General features: G+C 36.5%; 1 protein-coding gene across 1 annotated transcript in view; it reads left to right on the top strand.

The window, feature by feature from the left end:
• Positions 1 to 13,395, top strand: part of ST8SIA4 (ST8 alpha-N-acetyl-neuraminide alpha-2,8-sialyltransferase 4) — a 63,849-nt gene that overhangs the window by 18,738 nt on the left and 31,716 nt on the right. Inside the window, exon 4 of the mRNA XM_013193415.3 lies at positions 6,668 to 6,961. Within this exon, the coding sequence (XP_013048869.1) occupies positions 6,668 to 6,961 (294 nt within the window). The remainder of the gene's footprint in view (positions 1 to 6,667; positions 6,962 to 13,395) is intronic.

Genomic DNA, 13,395 nt, shown 5'->3' with positions numbered 1-13,395 from the left:
ATGCAGTAGTTAAGTAGAACTTTCTGAAAAAGGAAATTTTTTTAGATATGTGACGTAAAACAATAATACTGAACATTGCCAAGTAATAATTTTCAGATTATTGGAACTACTTCTAACAGCCAAGAAGTAGCATAATAAATTCAGAAATTCAGTTCAGCTTTTGGTTCTGATTCAAATGATGCCAAAGATCAGAGGAAACATATTCTCCCTGCTCCTTCCCTCATCTCCACTTTCCTTCCCTCCCTTTTTTTTTTTTCTTTTTTTTTTAATTTGGTGTTCATGACAGGAACTTTTCAAAGGCAGACACGAAATAGAGTTACAGAGGTTTTTTTAGTTAAGAAAGAAAAATGGTAAATAAGTAGTGGAATCCTGTGTCTTTGCTCATTATGACACTACTTCTGGAAAAGTCCTTTTCATTTTAGTTAGCCTATGTGGAGAACACACCTGAAATATCTAACACGTGGACTGAAGTTGCTTGACTGCTGTAGAGCTGCTTTGACAAGGAACAGCCACGAGAAGATATTAGTATTTAATTGCTTCCTAATATGTTTATTGTTTGATCCTGTGCACGGAGGAAGATAATCTGTCCCACTTCCTTACTGATGTCTTCTTTTTATGAGCGAGCAATTGTGATGTGAGCAGCCACAGTTAGCAGCTCTGTTCAAGAAGAAAAATGGAGAAAGAAAAAGAAGAAAAAGACAGACCTGCTAACTGTACTGCGATATGTGGTTTTTCATTTCAGGAGAATAGCTTAAATATCTCTACATCTCTGCTAATCTTAATATGTAACTGAAGAGTGGTAGTACCTTCTTTTTTTCTGTGTTTTTCCTTAAATTGATAGGAAAAAGCAGTTGTAAATTTGTCAGAAGCATAAGAGTGATGGTATTAATTTAGTTACATTCTGAAACTAATTTTTTGTTGTTGTTGTTACACGTAAGTAACAGCTTTTATATCCAAATATTTATTTAATATTCCTTACTTGGAGCATTACCATTGTGCCAGCAGAGTCAGATACACAAAGAAAGCAGATCTGTTGAAAGAGAAGTTGCCAGTTAAACAGACTTACTTCAGAACATGACTCTTCCCTGAAAAATATCCTTTGAATGTGTCATTAGTGCATCATTAGACTGTTTTCAGCTCTTAAATGTGTCAGCTCCTTTTTGCCCTCTCTCGTTTCCTTCTTTAGCATCAAAGTGCTAAACAAATATGGCCTTCAAATGTTCTTACTCAGTGATTTAAGTGGCCTCTCATAGACACGAGTAGCCTCCACTTCAGGAGAACCTTGGAGTAAGCCTAACTTCTTGTGGCCATAACTTCTCTTTTTGGCTTCACCTCATGATGACTTCTACTGCTAGAAGAGGTTGTGCATTACTGCTGCTCCAGGAAGCCTGTTGTGGAGGCAGAACACCAATGCAGAGATGTATTCTTATGAAGTCAGACACTTTGCTTTGTCAGCACATAGCACCTGTTGCTACCTACACTGTTGGACCACAGTACTGGATACATTCTGCAATCACAGAATCATAGAATGGTTTGGGTTGGAAGGGACCTTAAAGATCATCCACTTCCAATCCCCTGCCATGGGCAGGGACATCTTCCACCAGACCAGGTTGCTCAAAGCCCCATCCAACCTGCCCTTGAACACCTTCAGGAATGAGGCATCCACAGCTTCTTTGGGCAACCTGTTCTAGTGCCTCACCACGCTCTGAGTGAAGAATTTCCTCCTAACATCAAATTTAAATCTCCCCTCTTTTAGTTTAAAACTGTCCCCCTTGTCTTATCACTACACTCCCTGACAAAGATTCCCTCCCCAGCTTTCCTGTAGGCCCCGTTTAGGTTCTGGAAAGTCGCTGTAAGGTCTCCCCAGAGCCTTCTCTTCTCCAGGCTGAACAACCCCAGCTCCCTCAGCTTGTATTCACAGTAGAAGTGCTCCAGCCCTCTGATCATCCCTGTGGCCCTCCTCTGGACCCACTCTAATAGATCCACATCTTTCTCATTCTGGGGGCCCCAGACCTGGACACAGCACTCCAAGTGAGGCCTCACAATGGTAGAGCAGAGGGGGACAATCACCTCCCTCCCCTGCTGCCCCCACTCCTCTGTTGATGCAGTCCAGGATGCAGTTGGCCTTCTGGGCTGCAGTTGCACAGTGATGGCTCAAGCAGTGTGCATAGGCATTTAACATTCCAACTTTGGAGCAACATTTTTTATTTTTTTTTTAAAGGAAGTTAACTATTAATTAGGTAATATAGGAGGTGATTTAAGGATCTAAGTTTAGAAGGGTAAGGGAACAGCAATAAGAAATTACTTCAATAAACCCATATACACTTGCTCATACATTATCCAAATGTCTCTTGACACTGACAGGCTTGGCACATCAACCACCACCTTAGGAAGCAATCTCATTGTGATCAATCTCATGGTGAAGAAGTTTTTCCTAATATCCAGTCTGAACGTGCCCTGGTGCAGTTTTGTGCCATTCCCTTGTGTTCTATCATTATGAACATTTCCCACTTAGGTTTTGTCCTAAATCCCTCTCTCGGCTTTTCCTTTTGTCTCATTAGACGAATGTCTGAACACTTCTGTAGAAAGAGTGCTTAGAAGAAGTAGGGGAGCAATTAGTCATTATCTTAGTGCAAGGTAAAAAGGATGTAGCTAGAGCTTCTGTTTATATATATATGTGTGTATGTGTGTATATATGTATATAATATTATCCATTAGCCTGTTAATTTTAAAAAATACACTTACAATTAATTTTATGGGAAAACAAAATAACAACAATTAAAAAAAAAAGGAACTCAAGAAAACCATTATTTTGCAAAATTGTTTTTTCTGGGGCAAGCAGCATTTCATCATTTTCTCTGTAAACAGTCAACAGCTTGGGCTCAGAAGAAGGAGTTCTACAAGCCATCGTGTAATGTGATGGATGTGCTCAATGCTCATGTTTACAGCTATTTTTGTAATTGCCCAAATCAGGTCTTCAGTGCTACATGTGGCTATTAATTTCAACCTGTTCCTATGATCTCAGTATGAGTAACTTTGCAATAAGTTTGTTCTGCTTAGCTGTGACCTGTAGTCCGCTTTCTTGGGTTGGCTTAGGTGAAGGTAACGCTGAAGTATTTTTAGAATGAAAGGGTATGTATGTCATGGAAAATAATGGTATATTGCAGAAAATTGTGTTTTGGGGTCAAATTTTAAGCAGTGTTGTAGTTTCAAAGTGTCAATAACACGGCATGTGAGAAAGCGGAAACTCAGTAAATGACAGTCTTCTGTTTATGCTTCCTGCTGGATTTGGTATAGCAATGACAACTTAATACTAATAAAAATAAAAAAAGGTTTTATTTATTCTGTACAAATTCCCAGGCACTTAATGGCAAAACTGTGCTGCAAAGCTCCCCTCACCTACTCATCACTCTTGTGGACATACTTGGTGTTCTGTGCCTTACCACAAATGAGCTGGAATTAAAGAATATAAGCAGGATACAATGCCAGTTTCAAAGTTGCTGAGTTAATAAACTTCTTAATTTACTTAATAGAAAATAAGTATATGTTTATGCGTGTCTACGTATAGGATTTTTTTTTTTTATGAAAGAGTCCTGGGAATTGGCAGTGTGAGATTATTGATATCTACTAGCAACTTAAATAAAAATTGCCACAATTGTATGAAGCTATAGTATAGCATAAAGGTATATTAGAGATAAAAGCTCAGAAACAGGTAACAAAAGCTATCAACATATACTCAGGTGTACAAGCAAATACACAATAGCTGGTGTTATTAGCCCTGAAACATTCCTTTCTATGAAATTTTCTAGCACTCATCTGGAAATACGTATAATCTGGTACTAACAGTTTAGGGTGAGTGTTAAAGTTACACAAACTCTTGAATACATATGGAAACACGTCTGACGTAACAGTTCTGTTTACTCCCTACTGAAGAATTACTGGAACTAATATTTTCCAACTCTGTAGATAAATATGAAGTAAATATTGAATTCTGATGCTTCTGATTTAATGAGCACTAGAATTATTCATTGAAGGAAGTAAACTCTAAGAAAATGAGGAGTGGCTTAATGAAAGTAATATTCTTATAACTTGGTCAACTACAACTGATATGGTAGTGTTTATTTTCTTAACACAGCTAGAAATTACTGTAAAGCTTATCGTGTATTTGTGTTCTACTAAATTAACAATGTCAGCACTGGTGGGGTAACAGCAGCTAGTTACTTCTTTGCAAACAGAGCCTTACAAAGTTCACATGTACTTTATTACCACATCATTTCAAACTTCAGTACTACTACAAATACATATTTGTATACCTGAATTTTTGAAAGATCAAATGCTAAGAGGTGCTCAGCATTTTGAATACAAAATGTCTTACCTGCCTTTAATACTACAATCAGGTATTCAATGTGAGACACTGAAGCTTGAAAAATATGGTGCATAAGATTTGAAAAAAAAAAGTTTTTAAACAACCCCATTGTTATAGAGTACATTTGCTCATTGCTTTCTAAAATTCTACCTGAAAAATCTGAATATACAGCATATTAAGGATTTATGCTGCTAGATACATTATGCTGTAAACCTTTCTAAAATACAGTAGTTGATATTAAACATACCACTGTTGAAGCAGTAATGATGTGCAGGGCGGGTAGACCTTGTGTTTGATAATTTCTTTTAGGCTCTAGCTGAAGTTACAGTGAAACACTGCTTTAAAACTGCATATGCTTTTAAACTGAAAAAAAAAAAAAAAAGATTTAGGCACTAATTCTGTTGACAGGTAAGAAAAGAGCTGTCCAAAGAAATAAAGAATCATATTAGAACCATATGGTCTATGTTATTTGTGCACACTTTGAATATAATGCACAGCTTTTTAAACAAGGTTATGTTTGTACATACGTTCTTCTCAAATTTGAACAAAGAGAGAGTTTTGCAATGTCAAGCTCTGTCTCATGTTTGTAAGTAATAGATGTTGTCATCTGCATATAACTGACTGTGCTCAAAAAAAATCCTGCTGGGCAAGAATCCTTTCTATGGTGAACAGTGCATCCTTAGAAGAGATATTTTAAAGAGCAACAGTAATTCGTTGAATTTCATGGGTTGATTTTAAGTTTTCTGTCTGATTATTTTTAGATTTTATGCAACACAAAACTTTTGAGAACTCTAGATTAAAGGTTCACGTGTTAATGTTTTCGCAACAATTTTCAAAGCTAGTAAAAAATTTTGTTTTGTTTTGGGTGTGTGTGTACCCTAACAACCATTTTCTAAAAGACATTACTCTTAGCAGCCTGTAATACATGCAGAGTGTTTGTGGAACAGATATTTAAAAAAACAGAAGAACATACATCCATTTGCTAAGAAAGCTTACATCTGCCCATGTCATCAGAAACTTGAACAGCTTTATCTCCTCAGCATATATAGGCTTTATAGTCTTAAGAACATTTCTTTCTGAAGAAGACTGGACCACTTTACTTCACAATTACAGAATAAAAATGATATTCTGAGGAATTAGTATTATCATCCACAGCTAGATCATGAGATGGTGTTAGTATCACCCTGCTGACTTATTTTTGTATCAGATGAAGATCTGGCCATTAGAAGATGCTAAAGGATTAAGCTTAAGTAAAAAGTTCACAGTGCCAGAAAAGAATGCAGAACAAATAAAATAACACTGTACTTGGAATATAGTAACATGCAGATGTTTCAAAACACCTAGATCTGACATCACTTCTTAGCATCCTTTAACCTAACAGTTTGCTAAATTGTGAAAATTTGGTGATTTGGTGGATATCAGCTATAGGTGAATTCACTGAAGATGTTCTGGAAGTGATTTGTTTTGGTTGGGTCAAACTCACCACTAAAATCACAATTAGTTTCTGAATTACATTTTGCAACCTGCCTCCAGTGCTGCTTATGGAGTAGTGCTGCCTGCATGATGCATATATATTTATATAACAGAGATAAAAGACTTTGGTGAGCAAAGGCCTGATGAGACCTTCTTCTCAAGCATAGAAAAAAAAAACCACACAAAGTTACTGCAAATTAGACAAGATTTGAATATGAGACATCATGAGAGAATGAAAAGATGAATCTTTATTTTTAAACAAAATATTTCAAAATGGAATAAAAGCTAAATTTCAAAACATCCTCAGTTGCAGTGATAATCTAAAATAGAAAACAAACAAACAAACAACAAAAACTTTATCACAGGCTAAAGTTAATTTGTAAATGATATTTAAATACTGTATTCTACAAAAATGCAATGACTAACCTGTATAAATTATACTTTAATTGGCTGATATGGTTTCCTTTAAGACTGTGAGCCATTGGTAACAAGAAGATGACCAATGAACACTAATGAAAGGTAATAGGTGTTAGAAGGCATACTCCAGCTGATGATGCGTGTTAAAGCATGATTACATGGCTTTCAATTGTACAGAATGCTGTCTTCATCATAGACTTACTTACATTCAATGTTTAAAAAAAAATGTCCAAAGAGTGTTCAAGTTGGTAAAATGCTATATGCTATCACACCTATTATTACTGGTAGCTTTTCTTCATGTAGATTGAAATGGGCTTACCTGTCCATTTTCGGCTTTTCCTTCATGCATACATTTTTCTGAGTTAATATTTCGTATTTATTTTCATTTTCCATTGATTTCTTCCTCTTCAGGTGCAATCTAGCTCCTGTGGTGGAGTTTGCTGCAGACGTGGGAACTAAATCTGATTTTATTACCATGAACCCATCAGTTGTACAAAGAGCATTTGGAGGCTTTCGGAATGAGAGTGACAGAGAAAAATTTGTGCATAGACTATCCATGCTGAATGACAGTGTCCTTTGGATCCCTGCTTTCATGGTCAAAGGCGGAGAGAAGCATGTGGAGTGGGTTAATGCATTAATCCTTAAGAATAAATTGAAAGTGCGAACCGCCTATCCATCACTGAGACTTATTCATGCTGTCAGAGGGTAAGTGTCTGGAAAAGACTGGTCTGTCCTTGGCACAGTGAAACTCATAACTAGAATTCGTAGCAGTCATAAAAAAGAGCAAGTAAAATGTTAAAAGGATTAGCATATTTCCATTATTGTTTTAATGGATTGCATTAATGATGAAACAAGCTTGTTTGCTAATAAATGTCCACTCATTTGTCCTGCTCTAATGCAAACAACTGAAATGCATTAGCACAACAGCTTTTCACTTCTGCTTTTATGTACAATATATCTTTATGATCATTACGGTGAGAAATCAATGAAAATTAAACTGGATTCAAAGGATATGTGGTAATCTTAGCAAATCACAAGACAATAAAAGTGCTGCATTTCTTCTTTTGGGCAAGGCTATGGAGATAAAAAAATAAATTTAGGTAACATAGAGGGGTAAGGTAACAACCATACAAGTAACGAAGTTTGGCAGATGTGAAAATGAGCTCCTTTCCAAAATGTCTAGGATTTTTTAGCACACTTTCTCTTTTTGAATTTGGCCGGATGCTTGGTCAATTCAAGAACAGTGACCAGAATCACAGAAAACATTAATGTGACAAGTTGTTGAAAAAAGGTATATGTCCATGCTTCATGCAGATACTTGTTTTTTCAAGCTCATAATCAAAGAAGACTTTTAGTTGAAGGCTCCAATATCTTTGCCACTCCAAATAAGAGTATGTAGAGCCGTTTACACAAAACATTCAGAAGATAAGGGTATTGTAATATCTGTTATGCAAATTATGATGATATGGTACTACTCAGATTGTTTTCCTTGAACTATCCTATTTGTGGTATTGGGGAAATGTCTTAACGTATTAATGTTGGTTTGTACAACAATTAATAGTTATGTGTCTGACTGAAAAGCTTGTTCTGTTACAACAGCAGAAATAAGAACAGAGAGAGTGGATCTGATACCCCAATACAGTATGAGAATATGAGAATGAAGCTTATAAATATGTTGTTCTTGAGGATATTAAGGCTTTTGGATGTGCTTTTCTGCTACGATGTTCCAGATAGGTAACTGTGGCATTCTTCATGTGGTATAATTCTAGCTGGAAAAAAAAAAAAAAATCTGTCTGTTTTGGAATTTGTCTCCTTTAATTTCTTATTGTGTTGTTCAGTTTGCTGGTGGATAGTTGCATTGTTATACAGTTGCAATTTAGCTATTTATGGGCCTTTATTGTGTTGAATTTTTGTGTATTCAGGGTGCCTATAGCATATGGATAAGTGCAGTAGTTTTTACAAGTGTGTATAAATCTGAAGAAATTAAGTTCACTTTCAGTTTAAAAACAGCTTTTCTCATTTCCGTCTTCTAAATCTATGCAAAATTATCAAGTGTGAGTGTTAATTCAAGATATTTGGTTTTTCAGTTCGCCGACCTGAAACTCCTTTACAGGGGCTCAACTTAAAGAATTAGCATCTGTATTTTCTCTTTGAAAGAAAAGCAACAGAAGCTGTCATCAGAATTGCTGATGAAAATTTAGACTGTAATGTATTTCAAATTATACCTAGCAATGTCATCTGATGTAACTACACATTTTTGTCACGTTGAATCTGTCCTCTAACCCTTAGCCCCTCCACTTTCAAACCTTCTTGTTTTATCACATCGCTTTTGTTGTTGTTGTTCTTTTGGGAGATAACTCAATATAATCATATATTCTTTACTGTTCTTTTTTGTAATTTGAATAAGAACAAAGTAAGTCAAACATTACATGTGAAATTTATCTTTAGTCTAATAACTTTAAAAAGCGTGATGCATGAGGCGAGTATGCCTTTATGAGTGAAATTTGGAAATGATACAGCTAGCAATAATGCATTTGGAACAAATACTCTTTAGATTTTACAGAAGGCAGACTTAAAACAGCAGCCCATAATAATGAGGTTTGTATTATAGCAAAGTTAAATTTAGGGATCAAGTATTGTCTCTTTAAAGGTTGCGTTACACCTCTTTAAGATCTCTTTGGTTTATATCTTAAATGGAATACCATGGCAGATGAGAAATAGATAAACAAAAAATATTTTTAAATTAAACTGTACCTGAGCTAAAAACTAATACTTTCCACAAATAATGGTATGATTGAATCAGTCCACTTTGAACAGTAAGACTTGTCAAGACTTAAGAAAGTTATGAGTGGTAACATTAGGTTGAAACTAGGGGACAGCTAACTCCACTGCTATTTAAAGCAGTGTGTGCAGTTTATCTACTTAATCTTAGTTTTAAGGAAAATCTTCATAATACTGTATTCTAGGTGTAGATATCTGTTGTACTTACGTTTATTTCAAATCTACTGTAAAGTGATAATTTATGGGCCTAGAGACACTTCCTAAAATGAAACTCCTATAGAACATTCCTTGTTATACGAATCTGAACTATTTGTGTATTTTTTTTATATACTTTTGCAAGCTATGTGTTTTTAAGCATAAGTCTTTGCGACAATGTTAAGTAAACAGTGATGATCTGGTGAGGGCCTGTGGTGCTGCAAAACAGAAAAGATAAAATAAACAGAATGTGAAGACTACTTTTAGTTGGATGAGAAAACAGGAAATCTACCCACAAAAATGCATGTTAGAACACATAGCAAGACCTGTGCAGAGCATCTAATCTCCTTAACAGGGTGCCTGAGCACATGTGCAAGATTGAAAATGTGAGGTTTATGCTACATCTTAAAGTGTCTTAAGCCATAATATGGAGATGGAATTTGAGTTATTGAGAAAAAAACGATAAGGAAATCTGAACTGCGGGAGGTATTTTTTGTAGATTGCCTTCCTTTACATGAGGAAATTACTGGCATATACACCTGCAACCTTTGTTTTGTAGGTTGTGAGCATTCTCAAATATTTCTATCTTTGTGTCTGAAAGTATGAATGAATGAATTAATGAATGATTTTTATTAAAATCTACAAATGCTTAGAGTGGACAGACAGGAATGTAGCACTTGTAATCACTTTCCTCCATTAATATTTGTAACATCCTCAAGCTCCTTTTAACCTTTATTCAAATAAAAATTCACTTTTGTTTCCCTTTTCTTGTCTTGATAGTGTCAAAGCATTCTGCCTTTATTTGAGAATAAATTATTATTTAATGCAGGGTATTCATATGAAGCTAGTTAATGCTACTTTAAACCATACTCAAATGATAAGAGGATCGCTCAAGAAAGTCAGTGTGGGTCATGTTGGTTCCTATATTGTAAAATCTTCCCAAAGTCATAACAACTGAAACACGAAGAGAATTTTCTTCAACTATGCCAAAGACTGGGCATCCTTCGCTGGGTTAGAAACTGGCTGGATGGCCGGGCCCAGAGAGTTGTGGTGAATGGAGTCAAATCTGGTTGGAGGCCGGTCACTAGTGGAGTCCCCCAGGGCTCGGTACTGGGGCCGGTCCTCTTTAATATCTTTATTGATGATCTGGATGAGGGCGTCCAGGGCACCCTCAGTAAGTTTGCAGATGACACCAAGCTAAGTGCGTGTGTCGATCTGCTCGAGGGCAGGAAGGCTCTGCAGGAGGATCTGCATAGGCTGGAGCGATGGGCTGAGGTCAACTGCATGAAGTTCAACAAGGCCAAGTGCCGGGTCCTGCACCTGGGCTGCAACAACCCCAAGCAGAGCTACAGGCTGGGAGATGAGTGGCTGGAAAGCTGCCTGGCCGAGAAGGACCTGGGAGTATTGGTGGATAGTTGGCTGAATATGAGCCAGCAGTGTGCCCAGGTGGCCAAGAAGGCCAACGGCATCCTGGCCTGCATAAGAAGCAGTGTGGCCAGCAGGTCGAGGGAAGTGATTGTGCCCCTGTACTCGGCTCTGGTGAGGCCGCACCTCGAGTACTGTGTTCAGTTTTGGGCCCCTCGCTACAGGAAGGACATGGACGTGCTCGAGCGAGTCCAGAGAAGGGCGACCAAGCTGGTGAGGGGTCTGGAGAACAAGTCTTACGAGGAGCGGCTGAGGGAGCTGGGCTTGTTCAGCCTGGAGAAGAGGAGGCTCAGGGGCGACCTCATCGCTCTCTACAGTTACTTGAGAGGAGGCTGTAGAGAGGTGGGGGTTGGTCTGTTCTCCTACGTGCCTGGTGACAGGACGAGGGGGAATGGGCTAAAGTTGCGACAGGGGAGTTTTAGGTTGGATGTTAGGAAGTACTTCTTTACCGAAAGGGTTATTAAGCATTGGAACGGGCTGCCCAGGGAGGTGGTGGAGTCACCATCCCTGGAGGTCTTTAAAAGACGTTTAGATGTAGAGCTTAGGGATATGGTTTAGTGGAGTACTTAGTGTTAGGTCGGAGGTTGGACTCGATGATCTTGAGGTCTCTTCCAACCTAGAAAAAAAAATCTGTGAAAGACAACACCAGGAGGCTCAGCTGAACCAGTGTCTTTAATTTGAAAGCATTTGCTTATGAAGATGAATAAAAGGTAAAATTTTGAGGGCTGTACCACATCTATATCATTTAGCTGGGTGAAATGAGGCTTATATTTGAAACTTAAACTTATTTAATTGCAACTACAAGTCTTCATAATCTAAAAATACAAAATTGTGCTTCAGGCCTAACAATTGCCTAAGATGAGAGTGTATCTATTTGTTAGAATAGATAGAATTACAACTTTTTTTTTTCCCCAGAAGAACAAATTGCTCATGTAAATTTAATTGATATCAAGAATTCTTTGAGTTAATGCACCTAACATTTTATGAAAAATATGGAAATGTAATGTATTTTGGGCTAAATGATTTAATAACTAATGCTCATTGTAATTTCAATTTGACATAAAGTAGTAACAGAGATGTTTAATGCTGAAGAGACCAGGCTGATAGCCATAAGATTTGGAAAGGATTCTCTCTATTCTTTTTGTTTGTACCACCCTGCCATATTGTTCAATGAATTTTATTTTATTTTATTTTATTTTATTTTATTTTATTTTATTTTATTTTATTTTATTTTATTTTATTTTATTTTATTTTATTTTATTTTATTTTATTTTATTTTATTTTATTTTATTTTATTTTATTTTATTTTTTTCCTTCATCTATCTTTAAAGCATAAGCTTCTTCCAAAGATAGGACACTAATTTTCTTAGACTGGTGTTCCAATCTAGGATCACTAAATTCTGTGTACAGTTTTAAATAATAAGAGAGCAGTTTTGCTGCAATCAGATATTGCACTGAAATTCTGTCTCTTATTTTTCCTTCACTTTTAATAAAAGCAACTTGCTGAGCTGCACATAGTGTTTGGGAGTTGCTTCTGATCACATTCTAGCATAAAAGCTGTATTCTGATAACATTTTGAAAAACTTTTTTTCTGTCCATTTGTGCAGGTTTTGGGTCATAAAAAAGGTAATGTGGTGTTTGAAAAAGAAATTGCTTTTTGGCAGACTCCATGCCTTATTAAACATCTGTGAGTGATGGCTACCCCTTTAAAATCTCAGAGGGATTCAAAGTTTTGAAAACATATTATGTAAATACTAAGTCTAACACTGTAACTTTTTTAACCAGTAGCGTAAATTTTAAATGGCTGATGGATTCAGATGTTTGACTTCAGTAGATTTAGACCAAGAGGATCAAGTAGTTTCATGTGATAATTTATTTTCTCTGTTTTTCTTTTACACTTCTTGGGCAAAAATTTTGTATTTCAAGTTAGAACATGGGATTTGGAACGTGATTTGGGGGCAGATGGGTGATTTTCTCATGAAGTGTTTCTAAAGTTTTTTTTATGGTATTTTTAATTTAATTGTGCACATGTTATTGACAAAATAATTGAGGTAGTCAGTACCTAACAGAGTTTAAGATGGAAGTAGAATCTATAGATGAAGAGCTCAATTGATTAAAAGGATTCTTTGTTCCCTAACTGCGCTTCTAGGAAGGCTAATTATAAAGTAATTACAATGTACAAACCACACTGCCTTTTTTTTTTTTTTAAGTTGAATTTAGTAACAAATTTCATAAACCTAGTTTTATTAATAGATCTGAGATTTCATACTGAATCCTTTCATTGGGATCATTTTTAATGATATATTATTCCAAGTAAGTGATACTTTTTGAGGTGTGGAGTGTCTGTATGGTCTACTCTCAGTAGCAGAGCTCTACTGAAGATGCATTGAACTGCAAGCAAATGGGAACTGAGTTTACTGGGATCAGAGTCCAGATGTTCTATCTTACATTCAGTAGTAGCAGACAAACAAATCTGAAAAGAGATGAGCAGATGCCTTCTGCTATGGATCATGGCCTCCAGTTCCCCAGAGGGAGTAAGGAGGGCTCTTGAAGCTAGACATGATGTTAAAATATTGGGTGGAAGCCAGGGTTAACTCCCAGAGCCCACGTCTGCCTATCCTGGTGCATACTGGAAGACATAGGCTAAAGATGGAGAAACCCCCTCACCCTTGCCAGTGCCATCTTATTTTCTGTAGTGTTCTGAAAAGTTTTTTCTCATGTTTCCTCCCCTGATTCCT

The sequence above is a fragment of the Anser cygnoides genome, chromosome Z, assembly GCF_040182565.1.
Source record: "Anser cygnoides isolate HZ-2024a breed goose chromosome Z, Taihu_goose_T2T_genome, whole genome shotgun sequence".
Classification (NCBI taxonomy): Eukaryota; Metazoa; Chordata; class Aves; order Anseriformes; family Anatidae; genus Anser; species Anser cygnoides.
This window is presented reverse-complemented; position numbering and strand designations above follow the sequence as displayed.